The 22,022-nt window shown below is 38.8% G+C and overlaps 1 protein-coding gene across 1 annotated transcript in view; it reads left to right on the top strand.

Moving 5' to 3' along the window:
• The window catches only part of EGLN1 (egl-9 family hypoxia inducible factor 1), a 34,113-nt gene extending 15,625 nt beyond the window's left edge, over positions 1-18,488 (top strand). Inside the window, exons 2-5 of the mRNA XM_035559652.2 lie at positions 10,242-10,361; positions 12,053-12,189; positions 13,720-13,787; positions 15,752-18,488. Of these exons, the coding sequence (XP_035415545.1) occupies positions 10,242-10,361; positions 12,053-12,189; positions 13,720-13,787; positions 15,752-15,816 (390 nt within the window). The 3' untranslated portion in view covers positions 15,817-18,488. The remainder of the gene's footprint in view (positions 1-10,241; positions 10,362-12,052; positions 12,190-13,719; positions 13,788-15,751) is intronic.
• The last annotated feature ends 3,534 nt before the right edge of the window (positions 18,489-22,022 follow it).

Here is a 22,022-nt window from a genome sequence, read left to right as displayed (position 1 = left end):
TGTATGGTAATATGGGACAGAAAGGGAGAGGGGTTCTGGTTCTGGGTTCTTCTGAATGCCTTGAGAAAGGGGAAAAAATCTCAGTGATAACTTGTTTTAGGGAGGTTTTTTGTTGTTCCTGTCAGGTTTGGGTTTTGTACACCATAGCTTTACTTATTACGTTGTCATTCATGCAGAGTTCCAGTTCGGCTACCTTCTGAGTATTAGAGTGGAAAATGCAGTTTGAGTTTGAGGTTAGCACCCTGCTTCTGCCCACGGTGCTTGTGGAGATCCAGTCAGAGCAATGGTGCTTGATGGGAATCTTGACAGAATCAGCAGGGTTTTTTTTAGTTGTTGTTTACAGAGAAAGACAGATCTGTGGAGGAGTCTGCTTGCCTTTTAGGAAGGGCAAATACTTCAATTTGATGATGATATAAAATATTATTTTCATTATCATTATAGTGGGAAGGAGGAAAGTCGTCTTTTTTTTTTTTCATGGATTGTTTTTTTTTTTCTAGCAGTTTCATAATGCTATCTATAAATGGACAAAGAACAAGCCAGATGGGTTCCTTTTAATCAATGGATAGGGGGCAATACAACACATTTTGTTTCTCCCAAGGCACGAGGGTGATATGTTTTTCCACCACGCTGCTTGTTTGCTCTCTTGGGGCAGAAGTGGTTGCCGCGGCTGGGGAGGTGACTTTCAGGAGGACTGGGAAATCCTGTTCGAGCAGCACCAGTTCCTAAAGTAGAGATGTTATTGTTGCTGTGAACTTAAATTTACTGTAGAGTCAGCTGAATTGGAGTTTAAGGAAATGGTGGGGCTTTTGTATCAACCAGGCCAGGGCAGGCAATTCTCTCAAGTTTTTCTGGCTGCCTGGAGTCAGTGCTTGGTACATTCAGATCTTTCTCATGTGCACACGGACATGTACTCGTAAAGCAAATAAATCACATTCCTGAGACAGTCTTGTCCGGGAGTTGCATTGTGCCTGCCTAACTTTCCCGTCACAACACACGCTTGTGTGGGCTTGGTGGTAGGGCAGCAAGCAAATGCCGTGAATGAATGTGAGGCCTGGTGGGCCTAGCGCTGTGTGCTCAGGTGTGGCTTGTGGCATTTGGCTCCATGTCTGAAACTGGTAATGAAAAACAAGTTGCGTGTCTTGGTGTCTGTGGCCGGTGTGTTTCTACCTTTTGTTTTGATTTCTCGTGTGGAAATCATCTCTCAGGCAGTCAGGGCTGGATTTGCTACTGCAGAGCGCTTCTTGAAGCTGAAATAATGACGTGTGTGTTAACATCAGAAGTCCTGCTCGTGGCATTTGTGATCAGCCTTTAATTCTGTGTGGCCATAGCTATTTCTCAAGACTCTTCACCGGCACTAGTGGGAGTTGAGCACAGATGGATCTGTATGATGCCTGCTTATGTTTGAGCTGCATACACTGGGTCATCTGGTTAAAACCAAAAAAACCCTAAGTATTGTTTATACCAGTTGTGAGAGAGGCCCTGTTACGCTGTGATGCTGGGACTGTAAAGAAGAGCTTGGGTAAAGACAGTTTGTGTGTGAAAGCCCATGAAAACCAGTATGGACAGAGTCAGCATTTCTTGGGTTTCAGTTGTAGGTGGTTTGAGAGCATGTTACGGGCTGTTTGTTGTTATTTGGCTGTAAACCTCAGTAAGGCTTCTACTGAAGGTTAATACAAATTAAAGCAGCACTTTGTCTATTAGCATTTCACTGCATAGCTATTTTGTTTGTTTGTTTTTAATAAATAGTTTATGAGTCTGAACTCTTAAACGTAGAAGTGAATGCTTTAGTGTACTTTGTCAAGTTGGGATACTGTGGGTGTTGCTGAATACCGTATGGCCCCTTGCAAGTGTCACTGAAAAAGATTTTTTAAATCATTATTCATCTACATATATAAATAAATCTTTCATACAAGCTGAGTTTCTGTTTCATGGTTATTTTGCTCCTTAAAGTGGAAACAAATTGATAGTTTCAAGTAAGACGTGAAGTCATCAGTGTGTCTGCTGGTGTCATGTGGTTAGATCTGAAAATCTGGTCTGCACAAAACACTGCAAGAATATATTTTAAGTGATGTAGTTGAATGAGACAACCTCTTACTATTTTAGTGCACTATCATAATTGGTTTTAGTGTTGCGTTATTTTTAGTTCATAAAGATGCTGCTTTCCTGCACTTTTTCTGTATGGTTAGTGATGAATTAAGTTGACTGGAGTCATGCAAGAGCAGAACGTTCTGCCTCTTCTTGGAAAAAAGTGGTTTCAAAAGTTTCTTCTTTTTTTTTTTTGGATGGTATTATTCTGTTCAAAGCAATTATGATGTTAAATTAAAAGCAGACTCTTAACATTTGTGTTGATTGACTTACTTCTCTGTCAAATTTTTACATAGCGCCAAAACACTGACTCACTAGTCTGCTTCTCTTGGAGTGAATGGGGAGTTATCCATGGAGGCCAGCCAATTGAAGAAACGCATTTTACATTTTTCACCAGCTGTTTGAATCTGAAGTCTGTTGGTCAATTTATTTAACCATATTGTAGAGAGATTTAGGCTACTACCATTCAGAGTATGCTTTAAACACCTTTCTCAGCTGCAAAGTAGAATTTTGTGTTTGAGCCTAGGATTTTAAAGAGAACATTCTGCCCTTGGTGACAGCAATTTTCGTCTACCTTCTTTGGGAAGCTTCAATTAGTTTTTCTATGTCTGTTCTAGGTTGTTGAATTTTAAGTTTGTAGTAGGCTAGTATTAAAACTCAGAATGTATATGTTGAACATCAAGGAAACTACTAGTGTTTTGAAGCACATCAGAAAATAACAACTCAGATGTAATTTTTTTTAAGGGGATATGGGCATTTTAAGCTTGAAGACATTGTTTATGTTCAGAGTTGCATTAGATAAACATTTTTATTTTATTTTTAAAAATCCTGTTTAAGTCAATGCACAATTATTTGTAGACTTTCTTAATTAGATTTGAAACCAGTTTTATTTTTCTAATACGGAGTTAGATTAAGCTAATGGAAGCCAGATCTTAATCAGATTGAAGGACTGCAAGGGTATTTGCACTCATTTCACTGACTTGGTTTTAAAGCAATGCCTTTTGGTTAAACTGGCATAATTTTGAGAAAAGGCAAGACTTACCTAACTTGGCTAGCAGCCTGGAAAGTGCCAGTGCATTAACTATTAAGGAAGATACCATCTGTATTTTTTCCCCTGAAGCTTGTAAGCTGGCTTGGTGATCTCTTCTCTTTGCATTTGGAGATCTGAGACTAGTAACTTTCCAAGCTCAGGTGTGCGAGAGCAGAGAGAACCTTGTTAATGTTTCAATGCTGTTATCTCAGTTAAGTAGTAGACTAGTTGGCGGCTGTAAAACATTACAATTCTTGTCTGGGAGGTAGGAAGCGTATTTTAGGTCTTCCTGTTATTTCTGTCTATAATGTGGGTTTCAGTTGCTTATCAGTTCGCCTTTGGAGATATGTTTCTCTGATTGCCCTGGTTTCCTCAGGGCTCTGTCCAAGTGCTCTCTGTCGAAGCTTCCAAGAACCTTCAAGATCTCCCCAAGGTTAATGGCTCCTGTTTGATTGTTTTAAGGGAGCTTCTCTTTCCTAGGTATGCTTTTTTAAAAATTTTTTAGATTTATTCGTTAAAGTGTGAGCTCATCCTGTGTTCACAGTCGACTCCTGAATATCAGACTTGAGCAACGTCAGTTCTTCCAGTGCCGTTTGGAAAAAATGCTGAGTTATACAAATTTGTATGGAAATTTATTCATCAATTTAAGAGCCTATGAAAGTTTCTTAGAGCCTATACACATGCATGAATGAAAGGGATGATATTTGGAAATCAGCTTTGTGTGATTTTTATTGAACGGTGAAGAGGGGGTACCACTGACCTTCATGAAAGTACCCCAAAAGATGCCTGAGCTCGTTTGCTAAGCAGCATCTTGCTTACATTGAAGGCATTTGGTGTAAATTTGGAGTAGGTGTGGGGGAGTTGAACATGGCCAGTTAAGCAGCGTGAACATTTCTACTTGCTGATTCGTGTCAGTTTATTAGGATGGGTGAAGTGGATGTTTTAAGTCCATAATTGTCACTTAAAACTGAAGGCAATTTTAATGAGTAAAGCAGTGAGTTAACTTGAGGAGAAACTGAGGAGTCTGCTGCTAAAGAGACATACTGCTAACTGGGCAAAGCTTTCTCTGAGCTGAGAAATCATATGATTCCTCATGTGTCTTTGTAATATGACTAGAAAGCGAGAAATAAGTGAAGTGGTAAAATCATTTAGCTGTTGTGCCAAAGTTACTTACAAGTATGCTTCTGTCAGAGCAGCTAGAAAGCTTGCAATGGGCGTTGCACCGAAAGAGGCCTGGGGAAGGGTGAGACAGGTCAGCTTGCCATTACTTTCTGGACTGCCTGGAAGTTCACGGAAAATATAAACCTCCCACATAGCTGTGTGCTTGACTCTATTTATAGAGCAAGAAGCTATTTCAGCTCTTGTTTTCCTTCTCTCCCCACCTATCTGAGTTTGTTTTTTCAACTTTGTTCTCCGTTCGGTTTGCCTACGGTGTGCCAGCTGAAGGGCTGGCAGCTTTGCCAAGCCTGCTTTCCTGATAAAACTGCTGCTGCCACCGCCTTCTGCGGCCACCCGAGAGCCGTCCCTGTGGCCTGGGGTGACCCCTGCTTCTCATCCTTACCCTCAGTTGGTTTTTCCTAGAAGAGCAGCTTGCTCTGCGCTTGCCAGAATAGGATCCAGATAGCTGGTGGTTTAGGCAGTGAGGGCTTCAAAGCTGCTGCAGTGGGTGAATCTCTTGTTTTTGTTAGTTTCTAACTCAAATCTAGAGATTCCCATTCTCACTTGTGGATATGTGAACCACCATTATTTATTTTTTAAGCCCATAACATGTAAGATTGCTTTCTTCTTCTAGGTTCTTCGGTTGACAGTGATTAAAAGGCGTAGATCTTTACTGAGGGAATCTTTGCCAAAGTTGATATTTCTCTCCGGCTTTTCTGGTTTCACAGTTCTGACTTCTGTAAACACCTGGTGCCCCGGCCTTACTTGCCAGGAGTACTTGCAATACATGGAGTATATCAGCGTAAAGTCTTACTCGGATGAAAGTCAGTATTGAAATACTTGGATTAGCTGTGACCCAAAGAGTTTATTTTACCACTTTCAACTTCCTCTGTTTTGGGTAGAACTGGTAGGAGTTTCTCTCCAGTTGATATTGTCTTTGTTGAAAGCTTCCGTCTCAGATTGTGAAGAACCTGCAGTAGAAGAGCTATGAATTCAAGCCAGTTTGTACCACATTAGCATGCTAAAACAGTAATCTTGACTGTGCTCACACCAGGTAGTACCAATGCAGTCTTTTTTTCTTTCAATCAGTTGTTACTTTGTACACCTTGTGAAAAATCTCAGACTGACGAGTGCTCAAACTGAAATGTCTTTCTTTGGGACTGCTGTTTTTCCAGGATGAACAAATAAATACTTGAACTAGAGATGCATTAGATCGACCACAAAGAGACAAGTCAGATGTTTTATTCTTTACTTTGGTTCTTCATTCCAGTGGTGTATTTTTTTTTCTTCGAATAATCTGTCAAATTACCCACGCCAAGGATTTCCAGTGAAGTCTTTGTGAGAGCGTCTGATAAATTTTGCTAGGAAGTCATCGGTCTTGCATTTAGACATCTTGTTTTGCTCACTGGGATTTGCAGTTCCTCCAGCAAACAGCAAAAGTGACATCTCCTTGACTGATGCAGCTTTCTTTAATCTGAGCTAAACAATAAAGTTATTTTATATTAATAAATTAATGTGACATAACACACATCCTCTCTTCATTTTATTGTGGGTTATTTTGTTGTTGTTGTTTGTTTGTTTTCCTGGAAGAATTTAATGTTGTCATGTAACTGGTATTTTCCTCTCTTTCCTAAGAATTTGATACTGTTCCTTAAAAGAAGGAAGGAATAGCAAGTATCTAAACGTGTCAGTATCCAGCTGTGAGAGGAATGGGAGAGGAGAGAGAAAAAGCTTCAGTCTGTTTACCTGCAACTCTTCCTTCTTTTTATATGGGTTAGGCTCTCATTCTTCTCTGTGAAGGTGGTTGAGACTGCTTCCCCTTGAACTCAACTTCACGTTTCTTTCATTTTTTTCATCAGAACTCTGCTGAATTGATGTGCTGTGCCTGCCAGGGTTGGGTGTCTTAGCTGATGCCTCTTTATGTAGTGAACAAAAACTGTATGGACTATGGGTTATTCCCTCTGTTACCTTCATTTAATCCCTAATTACAGTAAGGGTTGACACACTAAGGATGAAGATGCTTTGCAAAAAAAAAAAAAGTGGTTTCAATTAATTCTTCTGGTAACAACTTAGTGTTGCTTGTTTGGGGTAAAAGCCTAAAGTTAATTTTCCAGAGCTGAACAGTTGGAAGCAGAACGTGTGTGAATGAGTGATCAACAGCTGCTTAAGTGTGTGATTAATTTCATTTGACAGACCCAAGTTGTGCTAGCAGAGCTGCTAGGGCGCTTTCATACTTTTTCAATTACTCATGAATTCCAGAGGGTATCTTAGGACAGCGCTCATGTGCTAGGCATGAGTGCTCGGGCAGAGAGAATGCTGCTGCTGGATTAAAGAAGGTTAACACTGGAAGTGTTTTGCAGAGGGTGAACAAATCCTGTGTGTGACTTAAATACATTCTGTGCAGAAGTTAAGGTTGCTGAACAATTAAAAGCTGTAATGCCTGAGAAGCACAAAAGGGGAGACCTTGTCAATTATAAAAATGGAAGTAATGTCTTAAGTTAAATTTGCTAATTATTTTTATGGGAGAACGAATGAGACAGGTAGCTTTGTTTCAGAGAGCTAACAACTGTATTGTTCATAGTCTAAAATGTTAAGGAATTTTGGACATTCTGGTCTCAGATGCCTGTTTCTTTTGGCTGCCATTAACAATGTTTAAAAAAAAAAGCCACAAAACCAAAATTTTCTCTCTGCCTGACATACATATTTGCACGCTTATGTGTATTGTAAAATGGTTTAAAAATATATCATTATTTACATGGGTAACTTTTCTGTCCTTTCCCACAGAACAGAAACGTGACTAATCTTGCAGTCCATGACAGTTTGACACGAGCTCAGTTTGCATTGTTTCACAAAGCAATGTGTTTCTCACGTCCTGCAAATTGTTAAGTTTGTAGCTTCTCTTATCACAGTTCAACTGGGGAAAGGCAGTTGCCGCACTAGCTGGAGAACAACGCCATGTATATTGTGCTGCACTGGCTGATGTGCAAATTTGTTTGCTTTCCAATTTCTGGCTAAAGGCTGAGTCATTGTTACTGTTATAACAAACACATATAGTTAACTTATCGCTGCAACACTGCTTCTTCTCTCTTGCAGTTAACGATAGCAGAAGTTTCAGGCTCCAAAGTCAAAAACAAGTGCTTTTTTTTTCCTTCCAGTGACTGTATTTTAGACTCAAATGGTACGAAACGTTTCTAACACCGATCTCTGTGGCTGATCTTGATGTTAAGCTGACAGCAGCTGATGTTGCCCCAGACTTTCTGACAAGAGCTGCTAGTCCTCTCCCTTCAGCAGGTTTGAGGTTAAAAGATCCTCTTTTGCTTTCCTGGGCAGAGCTCAGCTTTGGGGGATGCAGGTGGGGACTTCCCTGAAGTGAAGAAAACAGTGCCTTCCTTGGAAGGAGATGAGAAAAACAGGATGCAAATTTATGCTCAACTAGCTGCAAAATTAACTTTATTGAGAAACAGAAGGCAGGCAATCATGCCCTTTGGAAAAAATATGGTGTCGAGTAGGGTGACCTGGGAACAGTGCTTCCTAAACTTGTAACTGTAGGGTCTTTTAACGCGCGGACAGATATTGAGGTCGCTTACATGCCTGGAGATGTTTTCATATCTGAGTCCAACTCGTGATTTCAGTGAAAGTTGAAGTTGCTGTGGCTGCTTGGCCTCAGTCTTTTCCTCGTTCTGAAAGAGATTTAGCAGCTGTTTCACACGGGTGCTGAGGAGCAGTGAATGTCAGTGTTTAACTTTCGTGATACTTCACAGCAGAACTTTTAAATTTAAGTTTTCACATTATTAGGAATGCTGGTACAGGCTTGGATCCAGGAAAAGTCAGGATCTGTGTTCAGCACCGCATACGTGCCATGGGAGCCCAGCACGGGCTCTGTGGTACATGGGCCTTTCTTCAAGAGGTTTGGCTTACAGTGGAAACCAAATACCTTCCTCTTCCAGGCCAGCTTCGCTTTTGTTTTCTTCCCTTTTTCTCCCTAAGAAAGGAAATTACAGAACGCTTATTACATTATTTGGTATCTTTAACTCAGTGTTTTGATTTTTGTGGGTTTATCTTCCTGCAAAGCTGATAAGTAATAGCTTTGCCAAATATTAGGTCACATTATTTGATATATGTAATATGTTTACATAATGGGAGACCTGTAATGCTGACTGCGCTATGATTACAGTAAATGGACTTGGAAGCTGAAATGCCTAATCTCAAAATTACAAATATATTTCAATATTATACTTTTGAGTAATTTTTGTGCAAGGCCCAATCAGGGTAGTTAGTTCCATTTCATGTGAATAGTTTGGCCTATTTTTTTTACTGTTATTTATAGCCACTATGCTGTTCTTTAGAAAAAACATGTTCTCATAGATCCTTCAAAGATTTAGTAAAAAATTGCTTCTTCCCTTACTAGAGTGTATCTGGAAATAAAGTTTATAAAGGTTTACTGCTATAGCAAAATACATTCTACTTGCATATCATATACAGATATTTTCCTGATTGAAACACAAGTACTTTAAACTACTTCTCAGCCTGCTCAAAGAAGTTTCTTGCAAGTATTGGAAACTGTGGAAAGCTTCACTTTATTACAATTTTTTAAAAAGGGAAAAAAAGTAAATCAGTATAAAGAAGCAAAAAATGCACTGAAACAGTTTATTTGAAATTATTTTAATCTGGTGTGTTACATTTTCACAGTTAACATTCTAATGGGAAAATTATTTTTGATATTTTACATAAGAGTAATGTAGCTGAATTTTGAACATCTGGGGGTCTGACTTCAAATTCTAAGGAAACCAGGTTAAATTTGTACTGTAATGATTGTGCTAAAACTTTTTTTTTGGCAGCAGACATTCGTTCAGGTTCGTAATGTATTGGATTGCTGGTAGAAACCCACTTTTTTTTTTTTTTTTTTTTTGCTTTTCTCTGAAATTCATGTTATGACTTTTTGCAGAAGTTGCATTGTCTCTGTAGACATTTGGGTATTGTGGCAGTGAAATAACGTGAATAATAATACATGAAATAACTTGGCTTGGAAAACTTTGTTCTGATCTCTTTCAAAAGCCTGAAATGATTACTTTTTCCAGGAAATTTATAAAGATGTGCAGATGTGCTGGTCACAACCGGCCATGCTCATGAAGAGGCAGCTAATCAAGCTAATCAGACCATGAGTGAGCAAGACGGCCAGTTTGTTGCACATGCACATCTGCACGTCCAAGTCCTAACGAGCTAAACCACCTTCCAGGGGTCTTTCAGTCACCTTGGATAAGTGCGGCATAGGAAGTTAAATATACTACTGTATTGAAAATGGTTTGATGTTCTAAGGTTATTTGATATTACTGTTCAGTGTCAATTTTCAATTTCTCACTTGACTGAAAGGTATGTTTTTGTTGTACATGTAGACTTGTTCCAACAAAGGTTCAAAGACCTCCTATGTACAGGACAAAAGACAAGCCAAAGAATGCACTTGGAGTGATTGAGTAAGATGGGCTAATTGTGTTGTCTAACAAGTCTCCTACAATAAAGTTTGGCACTACTTTCTGAGGAGGAACTCTTTACATTGGAAACAGAAGAAAAAGAAAAAAACATGAAAAGGATAGCTGTGAACTTGAGTCTGGAGAACTAGTACCTCTATCACAAGAAGAAGCGTGTGCTACTAAATTATAAACAAGACGCTTTCCCTCTCCTATATCTCAGTCAAGGGAGGGAAGTCTGAGCAACATGGGAGCAACCTCACCTCCAATACCTTAACAGTGTTCCTCACAATGTGTTTCACGCCTTTGTTGTAGACATCTGCTCGTGTTCAAAAGCTATTCTTAACTACAAAGAAAACTTCATTAGAAATAGCGGTAAAAGAATTTTTATCTAAATTTTGTGTTGCTTATGTATGGATTATGTAGGAGCCAATACAGATAAAATATAGACTTTTCCCCCAGCACAGAGAAAGTAATTATCACTTTTGCTTCCTTGACTCTAGGCTATGGTAGCTTGTTATCCAGGCAATGGAACAGGATATGTGCGCCATGTTGATAACCCAAATGGAGATGGAAGATGTGTTACATGTATATATTACCTTAATAAAGACTGGGATGCCAAGGTATGCAACTTCTTTCTATAATTTTTTACATGTACTTGCTAATGCATCTTTGCTGTAGGTTTTTGTTCATGTCCTTCCTAACGTCTGTGCTTAGTACTGTTCTTACATTTTGTTATTTGTGGATGTCCTTTGCCTTGTTGATCGAGCAGTTAGTGAGGTGCTTTATAGATGAGGCATTTATTTTCAAGGTATCAGTATAATTCAAATCAGCCTAAGTCTTAATGTTATTGTGGGTGCAAGGTGTAGAATAGATGAGCATTTATAACAGTTAGAGTGGTCTAAGAATTTACTGCCATCGGTTTAAAACTCTCCATAGATGTGATGACTAACTTTTTAATAAGGATTATCCTTGCAATCCAGTGGTTTAGGTAGATTTGGAGAAGGGATATAATTAACTGGGTGTGTTGATGGCATGAGAGAGTAATGCAAAGATAGCTTTGTTTGTTCTGTGACTGCTGTGCAGTCAGCTGTACAGAAGTTCATTCTCATTGTATATGGGGAAAAAAAATAAGTGATATTTCTGCCATAATACCTAGGAAATAAAAAGTGGAAGAGCACTTGAGCATTCAGTTTCTGTGTGAATCGGGGGCACCAAATATAGATAGCAAGTTGCAGCTAGGAGGTTTTCTTTTTTTCCTTACGGGTGCAATCCATTTCTTACAAGAGCTGGATGAGAAAATGAGACCAAGAACATACTCACATAAAACTTGCAGATCAGAAAGCTGAGTGAGAAATGGGTGCACTTGAATCTTTTTGACTGCTCTTTGAAATGTCAAATTTCATCCTTCAATTAGGAAATAAATTGTTAACTTTCTTTGCTATGACAGCATCTTGACGTGTACTTCCCCTGTACATTTCACAAGTGTACTGGCTGGACAGAACATCTTAATGTGCATGGATTACAGTTTCTCTCCTGGAACAATTGGATGCATTTCAAACTCTAGAATTAAAACAGATTGCATTTTCCCAATAACTTTAAAAATTTACTAGCTGGTTATTTAATTTATGAACAAAGGTATGTGATTTCCTGCAAAACCTCTTTTGCATTTAACAACATCAATACTGTCAGTAGGAAGAAGTTAACGTGACTTAAAAACAGTCTGATCTCGTGATACTTTCTAGGTGTGTATAGGTAGCTCCAACTGATTTTCAAAGCCTGTAAGGGATCTAAATTGGAGTAATACAGGTTTTAGCTTTAAATTGTAGTTCCCTAGTCTTTCCTCATCTTAATTATAGAAATAAGACATCAAACTATTGCTTCTGCTGCTGTTAAATGAATTGATCCCGTTAATGGGAATGGGTGATACTCAGATGTGAAATACGTTTCTGTACTGTATGGGCATATTTTTAGCCACCTGCATCATATCATTCAGTTTTGTTCATTTATTTTTTGCAAGTAGGTGATACAACTAAAAGCCAACCAATCTAAAACCATGCCATTTATTTAAATAGGAATGGAGGTTTAATATTTGCAAGCATTTTGAAATTACTTGGTGAAAAATATGTAAAACTTGCTACATGAAGTGCATTTACAGGAAAGCCATAGAATCATTATTTCTGTAGCATGTATAAAGATAAAGGCTTTTATTTCAGCTCAATACATCTGAAATACTTTTAAATATGATACTCAGTACTTTGAAAATAATATTTCATTATATTTAATGCACTGCTTTTAAATACTTAATTTGTAGGTAAGTGGAGGCATCCTCCGGATATTTCCAGAAGGTAAAGCCCAATTCGCAGATATTGAACCCAAATTTGATAGACTGCTATTCTTCTGGTCTGATCGCCGCAACCCTCATGAAGTACAGCCAGCATTTGCTACAAGGTAGGGCTCATGGACTCAGATACATTGCACGATGCTTCTTTTATCAAAAGGTGAGGGATTCCTAACAAGAAATGTATTAAACTGTGAATTATGAACCCGATCCTAGATCGGGACCTGGATTCCATTCCAGTTACACTATGGCAAAGGGTTTGGTTTGGTTTTGTTTTCCTAATGGTTGGATAGACTTATGCTGTGCTGCTGAATTGGTACCGATGTCTGATCTCTCATTTTGGAGAGAACATTCTCTTAGCCAAGGTGGATAGGGGGAGGTACTTGAATCCTCAGAAATTTCTGAGCGTGTAATTCACAGAGCTGGATGACACCACGCACAGCCAAGCGGTATTGATTAATACTGATTGATTAATACTGATTGATTAATATTGATTGATTAATATTGATTAATGGTCTGCATTGTTTCTGTGTAATGGCTTTATACTGTGGTCCCTTCCCACTGTCATTAGCACAGTTCTGTGTTTTTTAAAGATTGACCGGGAGCTTCAGTTTTATGCTTGCTTTCATTGGGAAGGAGGTAGTTGTTAGCAAATAGGTACGTTCACTCTCCCTTTTCTTTACTCTACAGGTGACTTAGTTTGGGAACTGGGAGAGGGCTGTGGGGCGGTAATAACCATTGATACACAAAACTCTTCTTTGGAGTATTGCAAGAGTTCGTTCCAGTCTGAGTCACGGATGGAACTTGAAACCTCTTTTGTCCCTGTTTTGGGGAGAAGATGATGCTAAATGTGAATGCATTCACTGCCTGACATTTTAACTAATGCTATCAGATAGTGTTAATAGGTAAATCATTGGAGTCGTTAATCCAAACTTCCTGTTGCACATGTTGCAACAGGTTTTGATGGTCAGAGCACTGAACATTAACTGGGGCTGTGAGATAACACAAGTACCTTTGCAAGAAGTAATTCGAAAGTGCAGTCAGCACTCAGAGCCTTTCCCAAGGCTGCCCCACTCTCCCTTCCCCCTTCCACGCTCTGGGCAGAGGCAGAGGGTGAAATGCCATTTACTAAAGCTCCTTAAAGTCTTTTCTCAATAGCTGGCATTTCATATTCAAATCCTCTGTGGGCCGTGGAAAACCAAAGGAACTGTGTAAGAAGGGGGTAGTTAATTTTCCCTTATGGCAAACGTCCAAAAAAGATTTGTGTGACTCAGAGGTGGACTTGACAAAGTAAAATAAAAGCTGAGGTAAAGCAATAGTTGCGTAAAGTCAAAGATGAGGTCACAAGGCAGAGACTGTATTACAGTTCCTGGGCAAGAACGATAATAACAACTCACTGGGGGAAAAAAAAAATTGTACACTTAAAGCATCAGTGTCACCCTTTCAATGACTGGTCAGACAATGCCTACTAGCAGGAAAAAAATTAAAAATTGCTTGCTTTATGAAAGCTTTCATCTGTTGTATCTGTTGAACTGCAGAAATCTTGTCTCATTTAGTCTGAATTGTATGTCAAGTGCTTCACTGTAGTATGTCTGTTTTCCTTCATAGTTCAGGAGTTCTTTTTTCATCCTTCTCCCTAGGTACGCAATAACAGTGTGGTATTTTGATGCAGATGAAAGAGCACGAGCTAAAGTAAAATATCTAACAGGTAATCTCTCATTAATATCTCCTCTTTTTTATTTTCTTTTTTTTTCTTTTTTTCCTTTTTTTTTTCTTTTTTGTTTTCTTTTTTTTAATTTTTTTTCTTTATTTTTTTTCCCTGGAATAATAACACTCCAACCTCATCTCCCTTATGCAAAAAAAGCAGGAGGAAAAAGCAAGACTTAACTCATATAGGCTTTACAGGGAAGGTGATCCAGTGGTTAAGCTGCTAGCCTGTGACTTGGGAAATCCAGGTCAACTCCTTGTTCTGCACACACTTCCTGTGGGACCTGAGGCTGGTCAGGCTTTTCATATGGGGGATACAGCTTCTCCTTACTTGTGTCTCTCTAGTAGGTGTGGAACACAACAAATACACCAGAGTTTGTGAGGCACTGCAGAACTGAGAGCCGTGTAAATACTTTTGGTAGGATACAGTGATCTGACAGGTGAATGCAACTTAACTTGACTAGAATTTCTGTACTGGAAAAACAAAAGCCTAAAATTAAAGTCTGGAATCAAAGAATGGAGTGACTTCCTCTATTTCCAATTCCACATATCTAGCATCTGTTTTCCTTTTCTGGCTTCTCCCTCAAGAGGAAGTTGATCTAATTTTCCTGTTCAAATTAGCATTATAAGTAGAAATGGTCTCGGACTTCTGTCATACTCGTAAATGCATCATGATTTTGCATTTGCTGCGATAGTTTAAAAATAAACCACAATCAGGTGTACTGCAGGTGCACATACACAGACGGCCAGTTTCTGGACAGTTTCATCAGATGTTCTGAAAATGATGATTTTGAACACGTTAGGCCAGTCACTTCCAAATCGGATTCCTGTTCATGTCTTTTTGGTGCCTGAAGCGCTTTGTTAGCGAGTCTCTGGTCCCGAGGCCTGCGTGCGTTTGGGGTGGCAGTGGCACTTTGCAGGCCATCGAGAATGCCGGGTGACGCCTGCCTGGCCCCGCATGAAGTGTGTCGGTGTTTGTAAGTCAGGCTTCGTGTCACCCGTGTGTGACCCTGCAGCTTTCTGAGCCAGCTGGAGAACGGTCGGAGCCCTTTTGGTCGTCTCCATGTAGCTTCAGCTGCTACTGTTGGAGAAATGCACAGAAATGGCTCAGGTGAGCTTGTATCTGCTGCTCCCCTCCCTCTCCAGTGTCCCCCTGCACTGCAGGCACTTCAGGAAGGAAGGAAGAAATTTAAGTTTTGGTACTGGTTTGCTCTATAACTTATTCCTGTTATCATATTGTTGTGATTTTGGTTTCATTGGCAATTAAAATTGCATTCTTTATTCTGTGTCCATAGCAAGAATTGTACAAGAATCTTTTTATTTTGTACTGATAGGAAAGTATAAAGTTATAAAATAAAAAATTGAAAGCTATTAACTTTTTGGCTTAGTGTCAGTCTTACCAAAGCCATGCATAATACATGTGAATTTTTCATGGATATGGAATATTGTCTGTTAATGTTTTGATAGCTGAACTTTTTTGTGTGTACCTGAAGTTGTTAAGGTTAATTGTTAGGAAAAAATGGACAGAAGAGGTGTATTTTTTCTTTAGGAGCAAGTCAAATGCAACATTGCAGTTTAAAAATCCCTCAGAGTTTCTTTAAAAGGATAAATACCCAGAAACTATGAATATGGTGATCAAGAACAATGGACCAAATCCTCGGATTCTCACACAGCTGTTCTTAAAGTTCACCTTCGTTGAGATGGTGAATTTCAAACTGCACATATGATGTGAAGTATTCCATTTTCTATTTGGGCAGCCAAATAATTGCCTATTTTCAGAGGTGGAGAGTAACCACAGCTCATTGAGCATACAGAGCATATGTGCAAAAATGATAGATCATGTGTGCTAGATAATCCTTGAAGATAATTTTGTAGAACTAATCTGGAAAGTGGTGTAGCAATTCTGTAAACTATACTTTGATAAATGCTGAAAAATAATACTGATTTCCTTTTCATGTTTTGCAGGTGAAAAAGGTGTGAGGGTTGAACTTAATAAACCTTCTGACTCGGTTGGGAAAGACGTTTTATAAGTCTATGATTTAGCAACTCCCCTTGCTATTCTCCCTGATAAATCTTGATGCTATCTATTAACTTTTGAATGTGAATAACAAGATAAAGGAAAATCAACAACAAACCAACATTTTAATAAAGAAGCAAACAGTGTTTCAATGTTGCATCAAATAGAAGATTTTTTGACTGCTGAAGCATTGTACTATGTGATTGTGACTCCAGGCCTGTGACTGCTTATGTGAAGAAGATAAGCAATCAGTATGAAACAGCATATGCATCTGGACATAAACAAGTGCCCTACATAGAATTTGTTCATCCTTATATTTTGCCAGACCTGTCATCCAGCTGAATCCAATTCATCTCTCCCTTTTTTTATATGGTAAAAGTTTGAATTTTGGGTAATTTTTGTATGACCAGGTACAGTTTATCAAAATTGAGTCTTAAAAAAAAAAAACAAAAAAAAAGAAAAAAAAAAGAAAAACGGGGGAAAAAAAATTACAGTATTCTCCAAAATAACATGAATCTATTTTTGTAAAACTGTTCATACTGTTCTCCTCTGCCATGAAAGACCTAATTTAATATAAGGGTTGCCAGTAACTGATAATCACTTTAATTTTCTTTACAGCTTAAGTCAGAAAAGGAGCACTTTAATTACCAGCTAAAAACCTGATTGTTTTATATCATATCTCACACTAATCTTAACTTTTAAAAATTGCTGCTGTATTGTTTTTTGACTATGTCCTCTTGAACCTTATTAACAGAAGCAAATCAGTATCTTGCTATTAGTAACATTCAGTTTGTGGTTTTGTATGTTGAATCCACAGAGGGGAAGTTTCAGTCTCTGTTTTTTTGGTTTTGTTTTGTTGTTGTTGGGTTGGGGTTTTTTGGTTTTGTTTTGTTTTTAAGTGACTGGCACTAAGTGAACTTGACACTATCGGTTGCTGTCATTGGCTTTGGGGACCTGGTAAATACCATCAAGTTACAAGAACATACAAGGGCTTTCCTAGGCTATTAGAGGTACCCAGAACCTCCTTATGTACTTGACAGAAAACTTTGAGCTTTCTCCCTTTTCTAAAGAATACTTGCCATCCCCTTTTCCTTTGTATATAAGTTAATAGAATATCTAAAATTCACTTTTTACAAAATTTCCTTTCCAAATGTTGGTGTCCCGTGCAGTCTGTAAGTTGACACCTTGATCTATTATATAGTATCAAGGAAATGGTCGGCACACTGAAGCTGAAGTGCATCACTGTAGGCTCCTTGTGCAATACACCTTTAGATTTTCACTGTGCTGAAGGATTTCCCCAAAAAGGCGCTGGCCTTTGATCAATACTGAGATATATATTTAGTAAGAAAACCTTTACTTTCTTTTACATTGTTTTCATTTTTTTGAAGGAGAAGGGGACATCACAGAATAAAAATGATGTGAGAAACTTTGATACTCTTAATTTTAAGAAATAGATGTTTTGGACACTGTTTTTTTTCTTCTTTTTCCTGAGCTTTAAAAGCTTCAGAAAACAAAAGCAAACCTATAAAAGACAGCATTCATATTTACAGGAGTTTGGGGGTTCATCAACTTACCCACTGCAGTTTTCTATCTGTCCCTTATTTCCTTACTTAGCCAAAACAATGTGAGTGTACAGAAATATTTCTGTATATATTACAACTTGTGACAATTTTAGCATCTGTATAGTTTGTATTCAATTAGAGACCTTTTCTATGGAAAGCTCAGTAATTTTTTATTAAAAAGATTACTATTGTTCATGTAAAACATGAAAAAGCTAATTGTTTAATAACAAACTGACAGAAAGGGGAAAAATTCAGTATTGGTATATCATTTAGGAGAACCAACAGAAATCCCAGTTTTGTTTTGATTTTGCTTTTCCTTTTCTTTAATAAGTTCTTGCCCTTTACAGTACTCTTCGTCTTTCCTCATTTCTTCCCAGAGAGAGAAAAAAAAAAGAAAAAAGAAAAAAAAAAAAAGACAGGATTCCTTTACTGTAAGTGCCTCTGCCAACCTGGCCAAGGAGTGCAAATCTTCGTTACTGTCTTGTCTGCCGTGCATTTAGGCTATCAATGAGACAAGCAAAAAGCCACCTCTTCTACTTCATCTTCTTTAATACTACTTTAATGGAGGTTTGGTTGGTTTTGATTTAGAAATGTACAGCATAAGCCTTTAAACTCTTTTCAGTCCCTCTGTAATTCAAACTTTTGCAGTTACACAACGTATCAAATTCTAATCACACTGTAGGTTTGTGCTTGCCAGACAGGTTTAAAAAGTGCTTAACTTTTCACTCCATGTAAGTCATTGCAATAGGGTCAACAAATCAGGTCAGCCATTTCTTCAATGTCCTTTAGAAACTGTTCATTTCATGTCGGTTGAATATTCAGTCTTGAGCATCACCAAGCAGGTCCTTGTTTTAAAAATATTTTTTAAACTGTCTTATGATCTGTATGTGTCTAGTCCTGGTTAAAGATAAAGCTTCATAATGCTATTTTTATTCATGATGTTAGCCAGCTGTAAAATATGAGACCTTTATCTATAGCAGGCAAAGAAATTCAGGATTCATTTACAGGTTGCCTATAAAGTTGTGTAATTTGAAAAGCAGTGTTCATTATGAAAGAGCTCTCAAGTTGCTTGTAAAGCTAATCTAATTAAAAAAAGATGATGTATAAAGGTTCTTGAAAACAATGTGGTTATTTGTGATCTATGTGACTTTTAAAAACTACTCCATAGTAACTAATTTATAAATGCCCCTGGTAAAGGGGCATATGGATTTTTGTGCTTTAAATCAGAGTTGGTTTTACTCTAGAGGAGGGTCTGTTTCTTTTTGAACTGTCCTAATTACATGGGTGTGGTGATCAGTTTTCATGTGATGGACTTTCTCCATCAAAAACAGCATCAGGTTTTGACCTGTTGGAGTAATGACCTACACAGAGACAGTTCTTGGTTTTCACCACTTTCTGATATGTGCAAGAGGTAGGAAATGAAAGTCCCCTTCAGATAGGCTTTAGTAAGGTTTAATGGGAGCTCTTCAGTTTTACGTGGCTCCTAGGGAATAGCGAGCCCTCTGAAGACGGCCGGAGAGCAGTAGAGTCTACAGAAGGCAGCCTATACAAGATGCCACACCATTTTCCTACAGTTTTCAATTGAGTCTTAAAGGGCTATCCAGTAATCAAGGAAGCATCTGAGTGGAGCCATTGCTCCAGCTCCTGTGAAGCACTCTTACGTGCCCTTGTTTGTCCTTGCAGGCCCAGGAAGAGTTGCCTGGATCTCTGGATGAGTCTGCCAGCCGTAGTGCACATTCTGGCACACCTATCAATACCTGCTGGGCTCAGCTCTGCTCTAAGGTGGCTTTTGTCAGTGTGCTAGGCTCATACCTAAGTGCAGCAGCACTCAGCTGGTCCAGTGTGGATTGAGGCTTTTCCATGCTTCAGTGACATATAGCTTAGGTTCTCTTGAAATACTCTCTTCCCCGTCTTTTCTGTTGAACAAGTTACAAGTCTAATAGCACTCACAACCATCTTGTGCAGACGCGATTTTTAATTATCACATTGTTGCGCACAGTATGCAGGGGGATCAGTTTGCATTGCAAAGTTGAACGCCGCACCAGGGAACGATGAAGTAAGTCTTTTGGCTGTTGCTCTAAAGAAAACCACTTGCAAATCTGACAGGAAGCTAGCTGACAGCCCGAGCACGGGAGGCAAGTATCTTATGTAAAACATCTGGCTGTGCTGGCCACTCTAAGGTCAGGAGTGGAAAGACCACATCTCTAAGTCATGCTGATAAGTATAATCAGCCTGGAAAGTACCGCTTTTGTGCCTGCTGAATCCTTTGAAGAAGAGGGGAGATTGCTAAATGACAAAAGCAAACTCAAAATCTGAAAAATCCGGAAGTCTAGCACATGTACTTTGCCTGTAGGCTTGCAGATAGCTGCATGGACTTGCAAATGTGTAGTGGGAATTTATGAGTACTCAGCAGCAAAGACTTTGTAGACATTCATGGGACTTGCTTGGATTTGGATCTCATCTGCATTTTTGGGAGGTGGGTATGGATCTGCAGAAACCTTGGGGCTCTGACAATCGGCTTTCATATAAAATAACAATTTAGCCTTTTTGGGGGGGGAATGTGAAGTAAATGTGAACGATTGCTGCAAATGCACTGAAGCCTGTATGTGCTATTACACTGCTGCAGAAGCTCTGCGAGGTGCCTGCTGCATCAGAGTTGCCTGACCCTGCCAGGTGGGAGCGGACAGCAGCTGAGAGAAGTGGGTTCGAGGTCCTCTGCCCTACCAGACAAAACCAGTTCCAGAGAATTTGCTCTGTTGACTTTTGCAACCACTTACTCCGTTCCATTGAGCTTTTCCCCATAGCTTTGAAGATGACTGAGTGTAAGCACATTTATCCATTTCCTAAAAACAGATGAGAAAGAAAAAAAAAAAAAAGCCCATAGCTTCCCCCCCTCCCATAGAAGTGGAAGTAAAAAAGTGGAAGGAGCACGTGAGATGCAAATCACCAACCCACTGGGGATAAACTGAAGTCCTTAGCATGACAGGGAGGAAGGAAGAGTTTAATAGAAATAGTAAAGTAGGACAGGAAGAGACTGATGCCTGAGCCCAAAATAAAAGGCATGTGGAGTGGGTGAGAGGAATATGGAATATAACCAAGCACAAATGTTATATTTGTACTGGTTATAGTTCATTCATTCTTCGGGAGAGATTATTATAACTATCTTGTGTACAATGTGGCAATAAATGCTGGAAAAAGTGACCGGGTAGTTTAGCTTATAAGCCCCAATACCAGCATCTTCATGTGGCTGAAGGTTTGCAGGGCATGGCTCACATCTGGGAGCTGAGGGTTGTAAAATACACAGGTGGGCTGCTCTGGGGCAGTGTCCAAACTGGAAACCCATTTTTGTCTTCAAATTTGGTTGGACATGGGAAACAAAATTTCATCTCAGAATATTCCGTGTGAATCCAGTGTTCCTTGGGGGGCTGTCTGGGTGTTGGGGTGGTTTGTTAGGATGGAACCACTTCCTTGCCTATGCTCTTTTCAAGAGATGACGTGGTTCAGCTTTCTTTTTGCTTTTAAAAAGAAACTTAGCATTAACTAAAATGTAGAAATTTGATTCTTACTCACAAATGGAAAGCCTAATACCAGCATATTGAATTGGGTTGTGAGTTGGTATTTCACTGCCTAAAGAAAGCAAGGGTCAAACAAAGGTCCAAGGAGGAAAAAAAAAAAGAGAGAGAAAAAAAATCAGAACTAGCATAAATCGTGTGTTATAAATATATCTTGCTTGCATTAGTACATGTAAGCAAGCTTTAAAAATAATAAAGTTTTAAAAGTAATAAGGATTACATTGTAGTAGATGACATGTTGAAACATAAGGCTAAAAATGTAGGAAAACTAGAATTTGGGGCTTTGATTAATTGCTGTTGCAATCCAGAGAAGGTTTTTCATACAGTGAGAATGGGAATGAATGCATTAAAAAAAAAAAAAAAGGCAAAACAAAACCACCTAGTTTTAGAACAAACTAAACATGACCAGTCCCAAACCTGACAAATACAATCTCAACTGTTGGTGACTGCAGTACCTTGAGTTCCTGGAGCTGAAAGATATTTCAGAACTGTTTTTATTTGAGCACTTGGCAGCATCTTTGGACATCAAGGAGTAACCATTTCTCCAAGGAAAATGTGGTTCTGGAAACCACTAACATTTGGTAAAGGGACGCAGGGCCACGTGTAATAACTGAATTTGTTTTCTGAGACGAGAACCCAGCTGACACTGCTCCTTTCAGCGAAGATGGTGTGCCAACAGCAAAACGCAAAAAGTTTCAGCTGCCGGAGTGGGCATATTTATTTTCCCTTCACTTCCCCTTCCCCAGCCGCAACCTAATAATGGGTGCATGTTCTGCACAGTCATATTTTAAAGAACAAGCAAGAACTGTAGTAGTAGCTTAACTCTCTTTGGACCTAAAGTTTTGTTCTATGCAGAACTCTAAAGGGATGTAGGTAACACTTTCTAAACTTCTTAGGTTAGTTTTTTTCTTCATGTGCACTATGGGAATATTTTTTTTTTCTTTTTAAAGCTTAATTTAAAACAGCACAAGTAGGAAGCAACTTTGTGTAGCTAGAGCCACAATTTTGTATGAAATAATCTGTAAGGGAATGTATTTACAGTAAAAATTAGGCTTCTACAGAACCAGGAGAGCACATAGTGTTCA

This window comes from Cygnus atratus, chromosome 3, assembly GCF_013377495.2.
Source record: "Cygnus atratus isolate AKBS03 ecotype Queensland, Australia chromosome 3, CAtr_DNAZoo_HiC_assembly, whole genome shotgun sequence".
NCBI lineage: Eukaryota > Metazoa > Chordata > Aves > Anseriformes > Anatidae > Cygnus > Cygnus atratus.
This window is presented reverse-complemented; position numbering and strand designations above follow the sequence as displayed.